General features: G+C 40.0%; 1 protein-coding gene across 21 annotated transcripts in view; it reads right to left on the bottom strand.

Annotated features, from left to right (window-relative positions):
• LCORL (ligand dependent nuclear receptor corepressor like) overlaps positions 1–23,621 on the bottom strand; it is a 182,265-nt gene that overhangs the window by 70,880 nt on the left and 87,764 nt on the right. For 20 of the 21 annotated variants that reach the window (XR_006281185.1, XM_043514084.1, XM_043514082.1 and 17 more), the window contains one exon: positions 1,142–1,396. Coding sequence is in view for 19 of the 21 variants with exons in the window: in XM_043514084.1 (XP_043370019.1) it covers positions 1,142–1,396 (255 nt within the window). In the remaining 2 variants the exon portion in view is untranslated. Of the gene's footprint in view, positions 1–1,141; positions 1,397–23,621 lie in introns of those variants that run through there. The other variant, XM_043514095.1, reaches the window with a different exon arrangement.

Raw genomic sequence — 23,621 nt, 5'->3', positions numbered from 1 at the left:
AGATATGGTAAATTAGGCAGGAAAAAATGAAAAAAGCCGGACGAAAGGCTGGGAGTGATACAACAGTTAATTGTATATCTATATCATGATGGTCTCCAGTCATAAAACTTCATTTGTCTCTGATATTTCCTTAATGTTCCACAACCAGCTCAAACATAATGAGCCAAATATCCAAAAAGAACTTATTACCAATCCTAACATCTTGTCTACCTCCTGCCTCCTTCAATCTATTCAAAATCCCACCACCTGTTGTCACTATGCCATCATTCCACCTGATTCCCTTTATTAGCATCTTTAAAAAACAAACCACACAACACTCCACTCCCCCAAAACACAAATTCAAGCTTCTTGTCCTTACTTTCAGTGTTCTGCAATATCTCATCCCTACATGTACAGAATCTCCATTTAAAACTTCCTCATACACGTCTACTAAATTTCTATCCTTACTTTTCCCTTCATCTTTTCCTGTTCGGACTTTGTGCCTCCTTTCATACTGCCCTCTATGCTTGGAACACCATCCACTTATCCACCAGTATCTTCTCTCCCTCTCTTTCATGCTTCTAAATCCCATTTCTTCAATAAAGTCATCATACGCTGGTTTCCTCGCTTTCTTAGTGACCAAACAGGTGTAATATATACTTCCCTCCTGTTAATGGTACAAAAAGTAAATGAGGGAAGCAAGCAGTAGATCACACTTCAACAGGTTTATGCTGCCCATTGGTGAGGTGGTTTAAGAGCCTTACTGTTCCAAAGGTTGCTGAATCACCACCAGTCACTGAGTGCATGGATCCAGGAGTGGGGATATTTAGCTTTTAGGGAAACATGGCACACAAACAAAAATGTTTTTTTGAAAGAATTTTTTCAAAGTTTTCCTATGAGATTTCTGCAGCTGTTTAGGGAACCATTTGTTAATGCTGAAAAAAATACAGAAAATCAATCATGCAATAACTGATTTTTTTGTACATGGATTTTAATAATCTACAATAGAATTTATTTTAATGTACTGAATGCTACTTTGGATAGACAAACATTTTAAAATAGTGATTATTTTAAATTGTTCAGATTTGAACAATAAGACAATTCTACATGAAAACAATTTCAAAACAGCAGGATATTAAAGAAACAGACACAAAAGACTTACCTTGCTGAGTTTTCTGTTCTTGAGTTCTATTCACAGTGAGGTCTAGAGGGCTATCCTGTTCTTCCTGAAGGGAGTTTTCCGTTTGGTTCATTTGGATATTTTTACATATCAGACTTGGTTCAAATGATGAACCATTTCTATTCTCTTGAATTTTGCTACTTTTTGAAATGTATTCAATTGCAAACTGACGGATCATCTTTTTCATTAATTCCTGAGCAACTAGGGGAATGTTAGGATCACAGTTCTGAGGAAGATCTGGGGGGGAAAAGAACACATGAAACACATGCATTAATATAAATAAACAATTTTCTTTTATTATCTTTCTTTTAATAATGATAAAATACTTAAGAAATTTAATCATTTTGGCCCAGATTTTGAATCCCTTTCTACCTTACTCCATCTGTAATTCTATGGAAATCAGTGAGATTACCTGGGAAGTAAGGTATTACTACTTAATATAAGTAAGAGGCCAGAATCTAGCCCTTTGATTTTTAAAATATACTGAGCTGAAATCTGTCTTGTAGACTTCTAGGTCTGTGGTTTCAGATGTGAAAGTTGTTTAAACAAAAATAGTGCAAGTGAATTAAATAAAGCTACAAGTTACAGTGTAGTCCAAAAATGTTACTTTAAGAATGAATTTTTACTATAGCAAACAAAATATTATTTATTTTAAAAATGCAGTTTTACAGACAATTAATCCTTAGTATTGATTGTTTTTCTGAGGAAGTCAGAATATTCCAAAGATTAAGTTTGACAAAGAGCTGTTCTACTTACACATTAAGTTAATTTTCATTGTCCACATTGTCAATTCAGTATTGCTGAGACAAGTTGGTAAGAAATCATTAGAAATGTAGTTCTGTAATAAACTAACATTGGATTTCTCAAACTTTTTCCATGTTCTAATAGAGAAACTATTGTCTTAGGGAACAATTTCCTTTCCCATTTTCAATGATGGGGACATATCTCCTTTAATTTGTGTTCACATAACATCCCTATGGCAAAAACAGCAATTGCTTAATTTTTCCAACACAGAAAAGTAGTATTAGAAGTGTAACATATTTTAGCCATCTTTTAATGCAGTTTACCAGCTGGAAAAAGGAAAAGAGACAGCATCATGTGACTAGTCAGGTCTCGTCAGATCACTCACAACTTTGCCATAGACCATAGTTTGAGAAACACCAAAATTACGTAAAATCCCACCTTCTGCTGTAATATAAAAGGTCTGCCAAATCAACAAAGCAAAAAAAAAAATTAGCACTGAATAAGAATACAGTTAGAAAGATTATCGAAATAGATCATTACTCTCTTATTGTTTCTACTCTTGCTGACATAAGATGAGTTTTCAATGTAATACATGGGATTTACTCTCAGATACAAATATCATCCAATGGAGTTGAATGGCTAAATCTCCATATCCCATTCAACAATGAACCCTTACATGTCTGAATCACATTTTATTTTGACAAAAAAAGATGGCTTCTATGGTTAACCTTAGTTTCATTATGTTTTAATTGTGCTTTAAATATTCCAGCAATATTGGAACCCAATGTCAGCAGCCCAAATGTCATGGCAAAGAATGTGGAGAACCTTATAAAGCAGGATTACTTATCTTGTAATTCTGCTTCTCTGAAGATACAATTTTGGCAGAATTCTCACTTGCGCTTTTTAGCACAAGACAGGCACCACTCCCCAAGCTCTAAGACTTTTGGTCCCTAAGGGCAGCAGTAGTTGGCTAGGGCGTCATACTCCTCTCTTCCACCCTCCTCCTCCAACAGAAGTGGCACACAAGACCCAGGAATCTAACCACTGCCCTTTTTTGAGCTCACAGGTACTGATTGCCATATTTGGGGTCGGGAAGGAATTTTCCTCCAGGGCAGATTGGAGAGGCCCTGGAGGTTTTTTTGCCTTCCTCTGTAGCATGGGGCATGGTTGACTGGAGGGAGGCTTCTCTGCTCCTTGAAGTTTTGAACCATGATTTAAGGACTTCAATAGCTCAGACATGGGTGTGGTTTTTCATAGGAGTGGGTGAGTGACATTCTGTGGCCTGCGCTGTGCAGGAGGTCGGACTAGATGATCAGAATGGTCCCTTCTGACCTTAGTATCTATGAATCTATGAATCTATGAGTGTGCCAGAGAACTTTCATCGGCTTTGTCAAGACCATATCACTATCCTATGACACCATGAACTTTTTGATGGGGATTTCAAAAGTGTCAAGCCTCTCAAAAACTTACAATAAGGGATGCAGAGAAACTGGTTTACCCTTCAACTGGAGTCTTGAGAAGCTGAAAAGTCTGCCAAATGAACCTGGATGCAGTTACTCTGGTGTTTAAATTATTCTCAGACAGACGATTAAGCAGGTTTAATTAGTGGGGACTGAGGAATTTAAAGGGCTCAAACCCATGTAGGCCTACTACATCACTGAACTTTTACCTCTTACAAATTTTAAATCCTCTAACAAATGGTTTCAAAGAGACCAGTATGACACAGTACTCCTACTCAGAGACAGTATGCTGATGAAGCCCTACTAAAAACCATCAGTGAGGGCTGTCAAGTTGGAATGGAGTATGGTATCCTGGTTCAGAGTAATCACCCATTGCGACCAGAAATGTTGGTGGGGCTGCACCCACTATTCCCACACCTTCAGGGGCTTCTGAATATCAAGGCATGATCCACTATCATCCTACCTGTGCATACAGAATGTGGGGGTCAGAGTGCATTTGAATCAGCCCTACCTTTAGAGATAGCAGATATCTGAAAGTGCCTAATGTGTATAGGACCACGCTCCTCTCCACAAGAATGATGTGCAACTGCTATTCCGTGAGAGCCCAACTTCCTAAATATGGAATCCCTGAATGTGGGCTCAGCAGCACAGGTTGGCTGTATCCATTTTTCACTACAATTTGGAAGAGAAGTATTTGCAAGTCAATTCCTAACTGGCAACAGGTTGCTGGACTGCCACTAGGATCATGTCACCCAAATGTGATGCACAAGTCCCTGTGATGCATACTTCAATGGGATCTTGGGATCAAATGAACTTGCTTCATATGGGGACTGTCCAGGGTACTACTAACACAGTTGCAGCCAGGAGATCCAACATTCCCAGCATGGTCTGAGCTGTTCCACTGCTTATGCTTTCTCTAATTGGGGCTGTCTGGGATCCTGCTGTGAACCAAAAAAAGGCATTCTGCTGAGCCATGTCTAGCACGGCTCCTACTTTCTCTTGTTTGCTGAGGAACTGAAACCACTAGGGAGCATCATAAACTACTCAAACTACCCAGTAGTGAGATGAAATTATTTCAATTGTGTCTTTGACCAGCCATCTGTCCAAGAAGGGGAACATGTGCGCTCCCAATTGAAAGGGAGAATCAGGCAACTAGTGGCCATTGGGGATAGCAAGCTCACAAATTGCCTCTTCAATGGGCCTTCTCTCTCTTTCCGCTCCTTCCCTTGTGAGAAGGCCTAATGGACCCAACCACAAAATACAGAAAAAACAGGGTTGCCTTCAACTCTTACCTTCTCTATAGGAGTACTCACCCATTCCTCTCAGAGGTTCTATTCAGTACCTAGTTGGCAGCTAGCAGAGAAGCAGACATACAGTCATCCATTCCTTTAACTTAGGCTGTTACTATCTTATTATCCACATCAATGACTGTCTGAAAATGATGCAATTCTAGTATTTGCCCTTGTGAAAGGACTCCACCAACACAGACACATTTTTCCAAAGCATGACCTGTACATTGGCTTTGAAGGCCCAATAGATCACAATACAAAAAGGCTACACCTGCCGATTTATAATTTCTTTGTCCATATTAATTCCTGTAGCTTGGTGCCATGTGTTTGACTGGTTTTTGCTCGAACTATAGTTGTGTTGGTCACCAGGTTCTTGTGGGAAGGGAGGAACACATGATGCCATCCATTGGAAAGATATACTTTTCCACAATTGTCTCCAAGAATGGAGCAGTGGTATAAGTTGCCTGTCACATTTCTATCACCAGCAGCTGCAAGACAGATAGCAAGAAAAATGCCGCCCTACTGGACTTGGGTTTCTGACCCACATATCACAGCCCTTGAAAATTCCTGGACTTGCCCTATCTCAACATTTAGCGTGCTGCTTCTCCATGCTGGCATGTATTTGCTGTCAGATGAGTTCTCCAGTTCCTCAGAATCCAGATAACAATGACAGCACCCTGCTCCACCCAAATGTCTTTAGAACTAATGAGGTGATATGATGGTTTGGTCTTAAGTATCACCACCACACTGGGATGCATCAACACACTGTGCAAAGAACACCGACACCAGAGGTGCTAAAACAGTACAAAAATAAGTTCAGGTTGCACCAAGAAATCTGACAGCTCATGATACAGCGTTAGAGGGAACCACTGAAAGCAGTACTCCAACATCCGAAGGAGCCAAGTACCGCCATTCATGATTCCTAACTCCATCTCAACCTCAAGCCCTGGAAACAAAAGGGAATCATGGATATCTGAATATAAAACTGCCTGGAGTTGGGGGCTTCATCAGTGAAGCACAAGAGGTCAGCTGGCTATCTCTAGCTTCCTCCAATGCTTCTTATTCAGAGGCAATACCTTATCCGATGGGGGGGAGCTCAGTACCACCAATTTTCAGGTGCAAAGACTCCAAGGTTATGAGGGACTCCGCATGAAGTGCAGGGCACTTCAGTGGTGCTGACATTAATTTTTAACGTTAGCAGCTGAAGAAAACTAAGACTTATGGTTTGAGAATTTCTCTTTGGATACACTCTCGGTCAGTCTTAAGACACCTTCTGGAATCTCCAGGACTGCCCTGAGGAGGCCTTGAAGGCAATCCCCATGATGCCTGAATGGTTGGAGAGAGATGTAATACTCCCTACCACATTACAATCTAACACACTGACACAGGACTCGGCAAGCACACTTCTCTATTACTGATATTTTTCTGCCTCATGGACACTGACTCCATTAAGTAATCTTCCTAGCTCTTTAAGGATAAAGGCAGTGGATGGTATTTTGAAAAACAGAAAAACCACTCAATGCAAGTAGCTTTGTAATTTAGCGAACTCTGAAATGCAGACCAGAGCCCAAGAGACTTAAGGAAGCTTTGGGGGGAAGCGAGGGGGGAACAAAAACAAAAAACAAGATGAAAAAGGTGAAGCAGCAGCAAGGCAACAAGTGTCAAAGCGATGGAACAACAGACACCAAGGCAAAAACGCTAATGCAAGGACAAAGTGGTGAAATTAAAGCACCGAAGCATCTAACAGAAATAAATGCCTACCTGTGGAACTGAAGTTCCCAAACAAGAGCAAGAAAAGAGCTACTGAAAAATTTAATAGTCAAAAAGTTAACAAACACAAAAAGATATCTGAAGTATGATCAACACTAGCAGGCTACCAGCTGGAGCAGTGATAAGAGAGCTAAGTTCCTTTGCTGACGCAGTCAAGAAAGAGCAGACTAGAAATAACTACATATTCCCGGATAATATGCAACCATCAGTGGAGATGGGAAGGTGAGGTGGCTTGCACCCCAACACACTCTCTGTGCCTTTAGAACCACAAAAACTATCAGAACTTGGAGAGTTCACCCTATGTTATGCTAGGGAGCACAAAAACCAGGAATGAGAAATCTGCCCATCTGGCATCTTTAGTGAAATACAGTTACTATCAAAGTTGCTGAACTAACGTAATAGTGGAAGAGTAAGTTATGTAGCAATAATCTCTCTGTATCCACAAAATTACTGGTTTTTTTCAATTTCAGAATCTTTACTGTTGATCATGTGTAAATCACACACTGACTGTTAGAACCCAGGTTGAACTTGCAAAGCTGGTAATTGCAGAAGTCATCTTTTCACTCAGACTGAACACTGGAGATTCAAATTTCCCATCAAAACATTCTCTCAAATATTAGGTTTTACAAAAAAAATCCCTTCTGAACATTTTCCAATTTTACATGACCTATGGAAAAAAATCCATTAAAATCAACCCAGATCTTCAACTGCCAGTTACTGTAAATTTACAGATTTAAACTTATTTACCGTAAAAAGCTAATATATGGAGAATGTGTGTGTGTGTGTAGAAGAGGCAGAACATGACTCAAGATTGCACATGACTTAAATATAAATAGTACTTTCAATTTCATATTTTATTATCTTTATACCTAAACATGGGACTACTTTATATTTGTTTTTCTAAAATTCTTTAAAGAACTCTTGGGTTAATGCTAAACAAGCACATACAACTTATGTGTATGTGTGTATATATTCAACTGAAAGACCCACACAGAATCTAAAAATAAGCCCTGAGGTGCTAATCACTTTGCTCCCCAGTAGATGCTACTTTGGTTTCGCATCATTAGGTCCAGATTTTTCTTATAAGTAACAAAACTTATCTAAGAGCTCTGCAGCTAAAAGGTTAAGTGAGAATCAGGCCACAAAGTTCTTGATAATAACTTTGAAAGACTGGGTTCAAGATCAGAGCGGTGTGAAATTCTGTATTTACACTCCTGAAAACAACACCCCTCTCAAATCCTGGTGAAAAATCTTCAAGAAACATGAATTTCTTTAGTCTAGACCAGATTTTAAAAATATCAGCAACTTCCTTGGGGACGATGTGCATCTCATACTCCCTATGTGTTCCTCCTCTGTTCATTTATGTATCCAACTCAACCCTGACTTAGTAAAATACCACATCTGAATCTGTTGGTAATCTGGCCACATCAGTGTTACTGAAATAATATACAGAGAGAGTGTGCACTATACTACTATTTTTTCCAAGACAGATCATATTTCTTTAACTTTTCATATAGTGGAAGAATCATATTGACTAGAAAAACTTGTTTGGGAGAAAAGAATGAGAAACCTAGCATTTCTTTTCAAATATGATATGGCAGGGAACTGATTAGAAGATGTAAGAGAGAAGATATAATGCCCAACAGCTCTTCAAGACAGGCTGAAGTGTTGTGGGTCTTGAGTGTGCTACCAGTCACTGAGAAAAATTCAAATTCAAATGAAAACAATATGTGACCTTGGATTTATACAGGATTTTCAATCACATACTGTATACTTCCGTCAAGTAAAAATTTACTTATGCAAAAGTACAGAAATGTAATTTTTAAATGTATGTTGATGAATACTGAAAAATATTTTTAAAAGATAAATTCAATAAAGGACTCGCTAGGTTGAAGTATTTACATTATAATACATATGCCCCAGTTGCATTATATGACAAAGTCAAAAAATTATGTACAACTGTGCGTATAAAACTATTTTTTTTACAAACGAACAAAATATTAAAAAGTTTAATATTCTACTTAGCAGAAGTGTTTCACTGTACGTAATAGTAACTAATTTAGTGAATGTGAAAACGGTAAATATAATAAATACACTCTTGCCAAAAAAATAAAATGCATAGTGAGGTTATGGATTTTTTTAATCCTCAGTAGGCAGAAGCAAATACTCTTTGGATGAATGAACACCCTAGTAATACAGTGCAAAGATGTGTTTTATTATTTCTTAGGAAGTCATGACAGCTAAGAGCTATTTAAATGTGGTTCTAGCATGCCAAAAACATTCAAGTCTATCTTCTAAGCTATACTATACTGGGATGGCCCTTTGTAGAGAACATAGATGACTAGTTTAGTTGGTGGTTTGGATATATACACATTTTAGAAAGTCTACAGAGGGTGTGATGAGGTATACAAATCCCACATTGGGCACCACACAGTTAATAAACTATTATGGGCTCAATCAGCCGCACCCCACTTGTGAGAGATGTCAGACTTGGAAGGAACAGCTTACGAGGGGAGATCAGAGCAGAGTTTGTTTGGAACAGACCAGAGAGGACCACAGGCCTCCAGTACTCAACTCCTGGAGAAAGGCTGGCTGAAGGCAAGAGCTTCTTAAATGAATGCTGATCCACTTTTAGTGGAACTATTGTTTTCTGTTAAGCTGTGGCCACAACTGGGCTCACAGGCTACCAGAAGCCCTCTGAAGAAAGGAGCAGTTACTCATCTTGTGCAGTTACTAGAGTTCTTTGAGCTGTGCGTCCCCAGAAGGGTTCTCCACTTCATGTGCTCATGCATAGATGTGCTTTTGACTGAATGTTTTCAGTAGCAGTGTGTTTGGCCCATGCATGTTCTCCAGACATCCTCATGCCCCATACCAAGGATATGTAAAGCTGAGCAAGTGAACCACCCTCAGTTCTTTCTCTGCTGAGAAGACCTGCAAGAAGAAACTACGAAACACAGAAGAAGGAAGGCAGGTTGTGGTGTGCCCGTATGGATGCATATCTCAAGGATCTCCAGTTACTGCTTAAGGTGAGCAATTTCTCCTTCTTCAAGTAGTATCCCTATGAGCAATCCACTTCAGTGACTCCCGAGCAGTATTCGCAGAAGGATTAGTGAGTTTTGGAACTGAATCTAAGAGTGATGACAGAACTGGATTGCCAATAGCAGCTTCTAATCTGGCAGCAAGTATAAAAGCATTGTGTTTGAGAAAAGTATGAATGAAGACCAAGTAGCAGCTCTGCAAATTCCTGCAACTGGAACTATTCTCAATAGCACCAAAGAAATAGACTGGGATATTGTAAAATTAGTTAATAATCTGGAAGGAGGTGGAATGTTAGCAGCCTCACAGCAAAATATATCCTGAAATCCACCTTAAAACTCTCCGGGTGGAAACTGTGGATCCCCAGATATGTCCACAAATCAAACAAACACTCTAGGAGACTTCCTAAATGGTTTGGTTCTGTCCAGATAGAAGGCTAATGCCTTTCTAACATATATGTACAGAGGACAGCCTCCTCCCTACATTGCTGTGGTTTGTGGGGAGGGGAAAAAAGACAAATGAAAAACCTGGTTACCTAACATGAATGTTAAAAGACATTTAGGTAGAGACTTAGGATGTTCGCAAAAAGAAAAGGAGTACTTGTGGCACCTTAGAGACTACACGGCTGCTACTCTGAAACCTGTCATTATGCAAGGCACTGAATTTAGCCGTATAGAGTGGAATTTTTTTAAATTTGTTAGTCTCTAAGGTGCCACAAGTACTCCTTTTCTTTTTGCGAATACAGACTAACACGGCTGCTACTCTGAAACTTAGGATGTTGTAACAATTCTTTTTCTCTGAAGAACACTATAAAGGGTGAATCTGCCATTAATGCACCCATTTCTCCTGCTCTCTGGGCAGAATTAATGGATACCAAGGAAGATGTCTTCATAGACAAATGAAGCAGCAAACATTTAGCCATTGGTTCAAACAGATGTTTCATGAAATAATTAAGAACCAAGTTCAAATTCCATGCAGGAGTAGACTTTCTAACTTGTCGGAAAAAATTAATCAGCCCCTTGATCAATCTTATTTGGGCATAAGCTTTCATGGGTAAAAAACCCACTTCTTCAGATGCATGGAGTGAAAATTACAAATACAAGCATAAATATACTGACACAAGAGAAGGGAGTTACCTTACAATTGGAGAACCAGAGTTGACAGGGCCAATTCCATCAGGGCGGATGCAGTCCACTCCCAATAATTGATGAGAAGGTGTCAATACCAAGACAGGGAAAATTGAGAAGAGGGGAAAGTGATCAGGAGCAGTCAGCATGGATTCACCAAGGGCAAGTCATGACTAACTAATCTAATTGCCTTCTATGACGAGATAACTGGCCCTGTGGATGAAGGGAAAGCAGTGGACGTGCTGTTCCTTGACATTAGCAAAGCTTTTTACACGATCTCCCACAGTCTCCCAAGGTCTCCCTCCTTCTTGCCAGCAAGTTAAAGTAGTATGGGCTGGATGAATGGACTATAAGGTAGATAGAAAGCTGGCTGGATTGTCGGGCTCAACAGGTAGTGATCAATGGTAGGCTCCATGTCTAGTTGGCAGCCGGTATCAAGTGGAGTGCCCCAAGGGTCGGTCTTCGGGCCGGTTTTGTTCAATATCTTCATTAATGATCTGGAGGATGCTGTGGATTGCACCCTCAGCAAGTATGCAGATGACACTAAACTGGGAGGAGAGGTAGATACGCTGGAGGGTAGGGATAGGATACAGAGGGCCCTAGAGAAATTGGAGGATTGGGCCAAAAGAAATCTGATGAGGTCCAACAAGGACAAGTGCAGAGTCCTGCACTTAGGACAGAAGAATCCCATGCACCGCTACAGACTAGGGACCGAATGGCTAGGCAGCAGTTCTGCAGAAAAGGACCTAGGGGTTACAGTGGACGAGAAGCTGGAGAGGAGTCAACAGTGTGCCGCTATTGCCAAGAAGGCTAATGGCATTTTGGGATGTATAAGTAGGGGAATTGCCAGCAGATCGATGGACGTGATCGTTCCCCTCTATTTGACATTGGTGAGCCCTCATCTGGAGTACTGTGTCCAGTTTTGGGCCCCACACTACAAGAAGGATGTGGAAAGATTGGAAAGTGTCCAGTGGAGGGCAACAAAAACGATTAGGGGACTGGAACACATGACTTATGAGGAAAGGTTGAGGGAACTAGAATTGTTTAGTCTGCAGAAGAGAAGAATGAGGGGGGATTTGATAGCTGCTTTCAAATACCTGAAAGGGGGTTCCAAAGAGGATGGATCTGGACTATTCTCAGGGGTACCAGATTATAGAACAAGGAGTAATGGTCTCAAGTTGCAATGGGGGAGGTTTAGGTTGGATATTAGGGAAAACTTTTTTAGTAGGAGGGTAGTGAAACACCGGAATGTGTTACCTAGAGAAGTGGTGGAATCTCCTTCCTTTGAGGTTTTTAAGGACAGGCTTGACAAAGCCCCAGCTGGGATGATTTAGTTGGGGATTGGTCCTGCTTTGAGCAGGGGATTGGACTAGATGACCTCCTGAGGTTCCTTCCAACCCTGACAATCTATGATTCTATTTCTGGTACCACTCCCAGTCAGAAGAATACTTTTGAAAATCTGAAAGTTTAGCTCCCATTCTTAACTTTTGAAGAAGTGCCTGCTCAAATTGTTGATCATGGTCTTTTGTATCCCTGGGAAATACAAGGTTGAGATGAGGATGTTGACTATACACCAGTTCCATACTTTTAGTGCTCGAGCATAAAAGAAGGGGGCTCTTGCTCCCTCCGCTTAGCCCCAATGATTTATATAGAGCACCTGGGCTCTGTTGTCTGTCATGACTTTGATGGATTGACCTCTGTTTATGGATACAGGTATTCTTGACAGCCCTAACTTCCACAAAGTTGATGTACAGAAGATTCTTGGGCAGATGATTTGCCCTGAGTGGTGCATGTCCTTAGATGCCCACTCACAACCTATAAGGCATGCTTCTAAAGTTATAATGATGATGAGGTGGGGGGGGGGATTGCCTTGGGTAAAAGGAACTCCTAAACAGACAAACTCCTTCCACAAACTGAGCGATTCTGGCACGTGATGATGAACAGACAGAAGCTTGTCTAGACAGCAATTGCCTTGGAGATGGACTGTTCTGAGCCACCGCTGCAGACAGCAAAGATGTAAACTGGCATGTTGCATCACAAAAGTACAAGCTATCACATGTCCTAGTAGTTGGAGACAATTTCTGGCCAACGTCTGGTGGCTTATTTGAACCTGGGAAATTAGGCTTCTTAGAGAGTTGTAAGCCTGTCCAAAGGGAGGTAAGGTCTGGCTGTTACTGCATCTAGAGAAGCCCCTATTAAGTTTACATGTTGTACTGATGTCAAAATGGATTTTTTGATGTTAACTTGAAGTCCTAACTTGTGGAAAAGGGACACAGCTCTCTGTACTGCAAAGAGACGGTCACTGTATGATTGGCCTGTCAGCAGCCAATCATCAAGATAGGGAAAGATGATTATTCCCAGCTGATGTAGATAATTCCCAGCTGATGTAGATGCCAGGACTTTTGACAATAACCCTGGGACATACAAGAGAGGCCAAAGGGAAACACTTACTATTGGAAGTGATCCCAGTTGCGTGAAACAGGCAAACCTTTTGCTGATTTATGCAGCAAAAGTACATATGTTCTTATGTTTTTTGTTGATAAGAATGGCCATACTATGTCAGACCAAAGGTCCACCTAGCCCAATATCCTGTCTTCCAACAGTGCCCAATGCCAGGTGCTTCAGAGGAAATGAACAGAACAGGTAACCATTAAGAGATCCATCCCCTGTCACCAGGGAGGATTTGATTTAAATCAAATTGATTTAAATCACTAGTCAGGAAGACTTGATTTAATCATGGATTTCTACATAAAAGTGCATTCTTCTTGGCTGTTATAACCTTAATACATATTCCTCATAACTCAGAGATAGATGTAGGTTTCATTTTTAGAAGGTACGCACTATACATTTTTAAGTGATTTTTTTAAAACATTTCAGATTAATTTTCTGATACAGCTTTAAAACTAACGATTGTTTGGTTATTTCATTACCAAAAGTAATTGAAGCAGATATTTATGACGTCATTGGGAGGTGAACTATCTCCAATTCAACAGGTTAATAATTAATATTTGGAGGATTTTCTTGCCAGGTTGTATTAGGAGGAGAACACCTCACCAGACAGACTTTTACATTGTTTTATTTAACTAAAACAACAACATTATGTATTCTGGATTTTTTTTCTTCAACAACAAATATATAATATTTTCACATAACAAGCATATGAATTTTTGAATTTAGTTAAACATTCAAGGTTTTTAAAAGCAGGTTTGTTTTTGTTTAAATTGTTTTTAACTAAAATTAAATGAAATATTAAAAAAAATTAAATCGACTATGTCAGCCAAGTCAACATGAAAAATTTAAAATACTGGCTTCTGCAGCTAACTCAGTCGTCTTCACCTTCATTTTTCTGTTTGTTCATAATCTGGAAAAGAAAAACAAGCTTTCCTGCTTTTTCAGGTCCCAAACGATTTCTCAATTTGGAATGAATTAGTTCGAAGGAAGAAAATATTCTTTCTACACTGGCAGAAGAAGCTACTGCTGTTAAAAGTGAGATCATCACTTCAACACTCTCTAAATCCAAGTTCTTAAGTGACTTCCACCAGTCAAAGTGGTGTGACTTTCTTTAAAGCATCATCAACAAAGATATATTTCTTGAATGGTTCACCCTTAGCTCTGAAGTTTATTATAGTTGGCATTATGGAGGGATGATTGCTGGATGTCCATGTCCTAGCCAACTCCTCCTCTTCAGCAGTTAAGGTTTGACCCTGGTACCGAATATTGAGAATATTTGCAAGAAAATGAGCTGGAGATAGTGCTTGTCCCATTTGTTTTTTTTTTTTTAAAGCTTGTAATTTAACTCTGTCATTGCATATTTCTCTTTTTAAGATCTCACTCAGTTCCTTCCAAATTTCAACAGCGTCAACAATAAAACAGCTATTTCTCTGCATTTTGTTCAAGGCTACAGAAATAGGCTTCAAGGTACTCAGCATGCATTCAACATTTCTCTTAAGCCCACTGTTGAGAACTTTGGCTGTGACAGTGCTATCTATTTTTTCAAATTTTGTTCACAAACTGACATCAGACTAGGCCAGTTCTTGATATAGTGCTCAGAACGGTCCACTACGGAGTTCCATCACATGTCTTGTGGGCGAATTAGCTTGGTTCCTCCCACTTTTTTCAGAGCAGCTGCTGCAAAGCAGTTGTCACGGAAGTATTTTGCAATTTCAACATTAGCCTTTATTTCTGGAACACACTGGAACAAGTCTTTGGCTAGGAGGTGCATCAAATGAGCACTGCAATCGTACGTTATTAGCTTGGGACTCTCTTCTAAATTTCTTTTCATCTTGGATACATTTGCAGCATTGTCTGTGACCAATGTGACTAGACATTTGAAATTTTTTTTCACAGTTTGTTATAGCTTTGACTGCTACTTCTTGTAAGTATTCTGCTGTGTGTGCATTTCCTGATGTATCGATTGTTTCTGTAAGGAAGAACTTCCCTCCTTCTGTTGTCACACAAACACATACAACAGCATCATTGTGGACACTGTTCCACCCATCAAGACTCAGGTTAACAATTTCACCCTCTAGACTTTTTGCACATTGCTCAATTTCTCTTTCATACGCTTTATCCAGCAATTTGCCTGTTACATCTGCTCTGTTGGGTGGACTGTCTCCTGGTCTTAATGACTGAACCATGTTAATGAAATGTGGATTCTCAATCATACGGAAAGGAGAGTTGGTTGCATAAACAAACCAGGCAATTTTTTCATCAATCACCTCTTTTTGTAATCTGCTGGTTCTTATCGCAAAGTTATCTATGGTTGTTTCTGGATGATTTTTTCTTCTTTTTGCTACAGGTGATATACTGTGGCTATGTGACATACATGATGTGACTGAAACACTATCACTGGCAGTAACTCTGAAACTATAGAAAATAATAGGTTTCAGAGTAGCAGCCGTGTTAGTCTGTATTCGCAAAAAGAAAAGGAGTACTTGTGGCACCTTAGAGACTAACAAATTTATTAGAGCATAAGCTTTCGTGAGCTACAGCTCACTTCATCGGATGCATTTGGTGGAAAAAACAGAGGAGAGATTTATGTGTGTATATAAATCTCTCCTCTGTTTTTTCCACCAAATGCATCCGATGAAGTGAGCTGTAGCTCACGAAAGCTTATGCTCTAATAAATTTGTTAGTCTCTAAGGTGCCACAAGTACTCCTTTTCTTTTTATAGAAAATAATGGTGATCTTGAAGGTAGATAGTCTTCAGAATCCTGTATGTTGAGGATGGATTCTCCTAAACAAAACAAGTCAATGCAGTTATTTATTATTACTATACTGCTCATTTAGAATTATTCATTGCATTCACTGACACTCGGTACTACTTTAAAGGTGAAATTGTAAAAGGAAGATCTGCCTATTTCAGCTATCTATTTTTTTTATCACTACTGCATCTAAAATGATAGTACCATAGAAAAACAACTACATATTTTTGCTCAAACATGAGAATTCAAGAATAGTCCAGAAGAAAGACAAGCAGTCCTTAAGAAAGAAGTTTACCAACCTGAAGATCCTGCATGTTCAGATATGTTCCTTTCATCATCTTCAACGCAGCTTCCTCCTGAGAAGGAACACTTCTCATGATGTTGTTTCATCTGGGCAACCAGGCCTTGCATTTCTTTGTTGCGCTGTTTGCATTTTGCACACGCCTGTCTTACCCACAGGTAGAGGAGCTTCATTAAAATATTCCCAAACTGGGTCTCTCTTACGGCTGCTGCCATTATAGGTTTTCCCTTCTAGTGAGAGAATGGTATGGTAGATTTCAAATAATGAAAGCTACGCTTAGAAAGACCTCAAGACTTCTGATATGTGCTGCTTAAACAGTTTCACTTTTGTTTCTATTGTCTATCCCTCCCGTCTCACATTTATCTCCAGACTTCTTCTCCTTGTCCAGAACAGTCTTCTATTCATTGGACTTTTTGAAACTTTACACATTTAGAGAGAGGTAAGGGATTGACTCTTCGTACACACAAACTTGCAGAGAGACAACAGGGTTGAGGTCTGTTACTTCTCACCTCTAATTATTTATTTATTTATTTAAAACCTTTTTTTTATGTTAACAATCATGTTGTCTCTGGAGACACAAATCCACAGTTTGAGAACTGCAAAACTAAGCATCTCTGATGGTATCTTCTAGACTGAGCACTGAGTTCCACTGGGTAGATAGAAACATTAACTTAAATCTATACAGAAGCCCTTGGAACCCCTAAAATTGGGTCCCTAATCTGTGAACTATTGGAAGTCATTTACAAAACTTTTCTTAAACATTACATGAATATTTTGTCTCATACTATAGAATTAGAATTTATAATCCCTATTCCATTATGAGATATCTTTGAGCTATAATGTATCTTAATTAAAACTATCTTTAGATAGTTTATCAAAAAATCTGATTTAAATAAAAGAATCTGATTTTTAATTTTTTTTTTAAATCATTGTTTTTTTTAATCCAGGCTTCCTGTCACCCATTCCCAGCTTCTGCCAAACAGAGGTCAGGGACACCATCCTGGCCCATCTTGGCTAATAGTCATTGATCCTCCATCAATTTATCCAGTTCTTTTCTGAACCCTGTTATAGTCTTGGCCTTCATAACATCCTCGGGCAAAGAGTTCCACAGTTTGACTGTGCATTATGTGAAAAAATACTTCCTTTTGTTTGTTTTAAACCTGCTGCCTCTTAAATTTCATTTGGTGACCCCTAGTTCTTGTCCTGAAGTTCGAGGGCCGCAAACCAATTCCTGGAATCTAATGATGGAATTATAGCTGTGAGGGTCACCATTCTGAATTTCTGTGATTTCCCAAAGGTATTTAGGAGTCTGAGATCCAGTATCAGCCTCTGTTCTTTTTGGGAACAGAAAATACTTGGAATAGAATCCTTTCCCCTTGTGTAGGACTGGAACTAGTTCTGTGGCCCCTCCTGTCTCAGCAAGTGTTCGTAAGATGAGTCCGTGAAAAGGGACAGTGAAGGGGGGTGGCATGGAAGTGACCTGGATTGGGTAATCCAATGTTATAACCTCCAAAGCCCATTTGTAGGATGTAAACGGCTCTCATGCAGGTTGGAAAAGGGAGAGATGGTCTCCAGTCACAGGGAGGTGGAAAGAAAGGTGCAGCTGAAGGTTCCTGAGGTAGTGTTGTTCTCGAACATCAACCAAACCCTCAGAATTGCCATTTGAACAATGAGGATGGCTGGATGGTTGTGGTAGCAGGTCTCTATTTTTTTTTTGATACCTTGGCCTCTTTTTGACTGGTTCAGTAGATATATGATAGCTGGAAAATTGGGCTGTGTGGAATCTCTGTACCATTTGTGATCTACTAAATATCTTCTTGTTTGCAGATGTATAAATATTAAGAGACCTGAGTTTTTATCTCAATTCCTGTGCAAGTGTACATCACTAGATTCAGAAAAAAAAATTAAGTCCATCGAAAGGGAGGTCTTCTTTTTGGACTTCCATAGGAAAACCTGACAGCTTCAACCAAGATATTGGACACATGACAACAGCAGTAGAGCTGGAACGAGCTGCAGCGTTGGCTGTACCTAGAGAGGCCTGCATCTGTTATGATGTCCCATAAGGTGTTCAATAGAGGTGTTGGAATTTACTGTACTTAGTGTGGTTATATTTCGCCACCAGAACTTGATATGAGATCCCAAACTTCAGGGTCACAGAATAATAGCTCCTATGATCTTTCCTGGGTGGTGAATCTTGCCCATATGCTCAGGGTTCAGCTAATCACCATATTTGGGGTAGAGAAGGAATTCTCCTCCAGGGCAGATTGGAAGAAGCCTTGGAGGTTTTTTGCCTTCCTCTGTAGCATGGGGCACAGGTCACTTGCTGGAGGATTCTCTGCATCTTGAAGTCTTTAAACCATGAATTGAGGACTTCAATAGCTCAGATATAGGTAAGAGAATTATCGCAGGAGTGGGTGGGTGAGATTCTGTGGCCTGTATTGTGCAGGACATCAGACTAGATGATTATAATGGTCCCTTCTGACCTTAATATCTATGAATCTATGAGAACAATGAACTAGTGGTCCTTATTATAAGGTGTAGATTTTGTATAGTGTTGGCTGCCATGCTCACTGACAGCTTCTACTAACTAAGGAATTTGGTGGAGGGTGGGAAATTAAATATTCACGATTTCTGTCTAGAACGTAATACTTTTTGTCAGTTCATTTATGCATCAGTGATACCATAGGTGGCATCTGCCAGATTGTCTTGACAGGTTCCAGTAAGGCCTCATTCACTAGGAGAGCCACTTCAACAGAGGTGGTTGTGTGTAAAATGACAAGACTTTTTGCTGCAACTATTGGACCTCCTCTAAAGGGATCTAAGGTATGGCAGCAGTATGTTTCATCACCTCTTGAAATTGCTTTAAGTAGTCAGTGAAAGTATAGCCTCACATCCAGTGAAGATGATAAAATAGTAGTTTGAGGTGTTATCTCCTTATCTGCTCTAGCCTCTTGCCCCTCAAGAAACTCCTCTTGCAGCTGGGGCTGTTCAGGAAGTGATGGAGCAGGGAAGCGTTCTCCTCAATGATCCCCACAGGAGTAGCTAAGAGCCCTTGAGAACTGCTGACAATAGGCAGCTCTCAGGTCCCAGTATGGCCACTGAGGGGGACAACAAGGTAGAGAATAAGGCATCCAGTGCTGGTCAAACTAATGAAAAGGAATAAGAGATTACTTGTCCTTTGGTATTTTTCTGAGTGAATGGGAGATATCTCTTTGTAAGTGGGTGACTCCTGTACAGATATTTAAGAATCCAAGGAATCGTCCTCGACGTATTCCAGACGAGGGGCAGCTAAAAAGGGTAAAGATGGCTGTCTGCCCTGTGGTAATAGGTACCAGAGAACTAGAAGGTACCGATGAAAGATAAGGCTTTGGTGACTCAGAAGATCTGACAAACGTTTCATACCCATTAACAAAAGGAGATTCTGACTCATCCAAATCCAGTTTCTGGAGCACCTAAATTTCCGTGAAACTTAGTGCATCTGCACTGTGAGTGAACGAGGCTCTGAACTGGCTGGGGTCAGTACCAAGGATGTTGTTTGCTGCAACAGTACTTGTTAAGTGGATTTTGTTGGTACCGATGTTGATGACTTCAAAGGCACTGTGTAGTGATCTGAGACACCTGTTTAGGTACCAAGGGGTCTGAAGACAGCATAAGCTTCCTACATAACTGCCATACTAGGTCAGACCAAAGGTTCATCTAGCCCAGTATCCTGTCTTCCGACAGTGGCCAAAGCCAGGTGCTTCAGAGGGAATGAACAGAACAGGTAATCATCAAGTAATCCATCCCCTGTCGCTCATTCCCAGCTTGTGGCAAAAGAGACTCTAAGCACTCTTCTTGGTGCAATGTGCTTAAGAGTCCCTACTGCAACGGTCGAGCTTCAGTGCAGAAAACAATTTCCATGGCTCTTGGATGAACCAGAAGTCTTCAACAAGCTGCCGGTATCAGAGCAGGCTGGAGTCTCAGATGTATCCCATCTGGAATCAGATTTTCTGGAATGGTCAAATTTTGGCAATGATCACATCTTCTTTGACAGAGGTTGTCTGAGAGAAAATCTAAAAGTCCTCTTTTTGGGTGCCTTATCGATACCCTTTGTACTCTTATCCCACAAAACTCGGTGAATGGAGTACTGAGGTCGATGGGGCTCTGTGTTCACTCAGAGGCTGATGTACAGAGGGGTTACCCAGACCTATATACATGGCTGGTTGCAGGGATTGCTACATTGTAAGAAGTCTAAATTTAATTTCCCTGTTTTTTTGAGATCTGCTTTTAATAGATAAGCAGATTTTACACTTTAATGGTACATGGTTGTCTACCAGATAGTGGAGGCACCAGAAATGTCTGTCACTAACTGGAAATCGATTCCTGGCGGGTGAAGCAGCATTTGAATCCCAGCATAACTCTGCAAAGATTATTCCTGAAGATCGGCCTTCAAGGGAAGGCTGGAGGAGGGGAAAAAAGGATGTTAAGAAGAAGAAAACAAGTTAAGATAATATCAAACTATAAAACTATGCTACAACAATAAGAAATAAGTAAACTAAACTAAATTGTCAGAAAAGGTTGAGTTATGAACTCCGTTTGAAACAGTCATACTAGGCACTCCATCTCAGGCCAAAGGGAAGTTGAGAAGTAACTTAAGATGTTTTGCCCACACAGCTCTATATAGCCACCGTAACAAGGAAAAGGATGGCAGGTTAAATAAGCACTTCCACTGAACATTTCCAATCAAAGGTACACACAAACTTGAAGTGAAGCAACCGTAGGAACACTACTCGTAGAAGAACAGAACTTTACCACACCCATGGGACAATTCACGTGTGTTCCTTTCTTTTTATGCTCATTGGCAACCCCAGAACGGGTGGACTGTCCACCAGGGCTCAGCTGGAGGGCTGAGCATCTTCTAACTGGACTAGCACATATCTATACTTGGACTAGTGCGCTAGAGTGCCCAGATGTTGCAGACCTAAGGCTGGGTGAATGCAAAGGCCTGGCTCGGCGGTAAAGGGGGCTCCAGACAGGAACATTATGACAAAGGATAATAGAAATCAACAGGGATTTTTACAAACATTTGTTGAGCATTCTCCCCAGACTTTTGGAGTTTCACCTGGGATTTTAACCAAAACTTGTGGATTTCTCATTTTGTTTTCAGCTCTACTTTGGCTCAATTCATCAATTTTAATACTAGATTTTGAAAGATATAAGGAGAGTTCAAAAATGATTAATATAAGAAAGTGAACAGTTGCTACTGGATCAAACGCAACAGAAACCTCCAAAAATCCTGCAAGTAACACAAGTAAAAACAAGGGAGGAAGAAGAAGAGCTATTTAGCTAAAGGATATGTTTGCAACAATTGTATAAATTGACCTTTGAATACATTTATTTTGGAATTAGAAGACCGTAGTTAACATAATACAAATCACTTTCACCCTTAAAGTGTCTTAATTATTTGAATAATCACAGGACTATCTAATAGCAAACCTAGTTGTTTTGGGGTTAGTGCACTAACTTTTGCAAGATCAGACTCCACTCACACAGGCCAGCAGGAGCTGAAAGAACTTTAGAGGCAGCACAATTACATTTTGCTAAGACAGGAATACCTCTGAGTCTGACAAGGCAAGAGAAGAGTAGGGATGAGGAACGTAGAACTGACAGGCACCTCCTGGTTTATCAAATCCAGTCCTCTGCTATCACAGGCAACCCCATCACATGACCCCATTCTTAAACTTATCAAGCTCCACCTGAAACCTAGTTAGGTTGTTTGCCCCCACTATTCCCATTGGAATGCTGTTCCAGAACCTCACACCTCTGATGGTTAGCAACCCTCTAATTTTCAGCGTACATGTATTCGTGACCAATTTATACCCATTTGTCCTTGTGCCAATGGTTATCCTTTAGCTAAAATAGCTTTTCTCTCTCCCTCGTTTTTATTCCCAATGTATTTAGAGAGAGCACTCATATCCCCTCTCTCAGCCTTTAGTCACTCAGGCTAAACATGCTGAGCACTTTTAGTCTTATCTCATAAGATAGGTGTCTCTATTCCATGATCATCCTCATAGCCCTCTCTACACCTATTCCAGTTTGAATTAATCTTTCTTGGGATGACCAAAAGTACACACAGTATCGGAGGGGGTCCAAACACAACAAAATTCACTGCGGAAATCAAGCCCGGGGAGGTCAGGATATGGAGAGTTTTGGCAGCTAAGGAATTAGGGTTTGGAAGCACAGATAGACTTGAATAGCTTGCAGGAAAGATCATTTTGTTGTAAAAGAGAACTGCAATGGATGGTGCCTGTCTTAGCTTATGGCTGCTTGGAAGGACTCAAATCACCCTGACAGTACTGCTCCCTGCTCTGCTTGTGACTCCACTTCTTAACCTCCACTGCAACTGCCTCCGGCTTTCCATCTTCTCTTGCATAGAGGTCTGATTCTGTAAGGTGCAGAGCAAGACCCCTTCAAGTCCTATGGATTTCAATGGGAGCCGCTGGGGCTCCGTACTTCTGAAAATCAGGCCATTCTTATTTAGAAAACTAAATAGGAATTGAGATGTTATATACTTGTACTTAGTTTGAAAATTTGGGCCTAACCATTTCGTGTATTTCTAGACAAAAACTGCATTAAGATGGAGTTATGTTTGAGAGTACATCTCAATATTTTAATAAAATGAACATACTTGGATGTTGTAATTGTTCCAAAACTAATCAAAACCTAGAAAATTCAGAGTTAAGTTAAAAATATCCAAAGATATTAACTCTGCCCTGTAGTAATATCATGAAATAACTATGCTAGTCTGAAAATGCATTTTACTATTTGCAGGTCAAGATGAGAGGAAAAGGATTTTTAAAAACACATTAGATTTTTTTCGTATTTCTTTTTCCTAACCATTCACCTCCTCCCCATAGCAGCTTTTCTAAGACTGGGAAGGGACTGGGTGGCTTTTGGTATGTCATCTAACTGAAAAAGCATTTTTGTTCCATAGCCTCTGGGACCCACCATTGAATAATGAAAACCAATCTTATAAAAATTAGTTCAAAGAGACCCCATAAGGGAAAGAGAAGGAAGAAATGGGCAGAATCTGGCTAACTTTCAGATCTGTTGCTTAGTAGAAAACAGATACTATATCATCTCTGGCTTTTCTGAAATGTCCTACTAAATTTCTGTAACTGCCTAAATCAATATTAGACTGAGCTTCTATACACAAAACAGAATTTTTCAACCATGAATGCCTGTAGATAAACCAATGCCACAAGCACATATTTAGCAGATGAATTTGTGACATTGTAGGATGCCTCAAGATCTACTGAAGTACCTTCATGATGTCTTAAAAAAAAATTCTCTTTGCTCTCAACATAAGAGGCCACATGGAATGAGCCTGATAAATTTGGTGCTCACTATTTGCATTACAGTAACTCCCAGAGGCTCCAACTAAACTGGTCATATGTGAAGTCTGTGGTAGGTTTAGTCCAATTTCTGAACCATAAGATTATCCTTCCTTGTAATAGCAGACCTACCTACCTGCTAAATATTTGGATTCTTT

This window comes from Dermochelys coriacea, chromosome 4 (assembly GCF_009764565.3).
Source record: "Dermochelys coriacea isolate rDerCor1 chromosome 4, rDerCor1.pri.v4, whole genome shotgun sequence".
Lineage (NCBI taxonomy): Eukaryota > Metazoa > Chordata > Testudines > Dermochelyidae > Dermochelys > Dermochelys coriacea.
The sequence above is the reverse complement of the archived record's forward strand: the minus strand, read 5'-3'. Positions and strand labels throughout refer to the sequence as shown.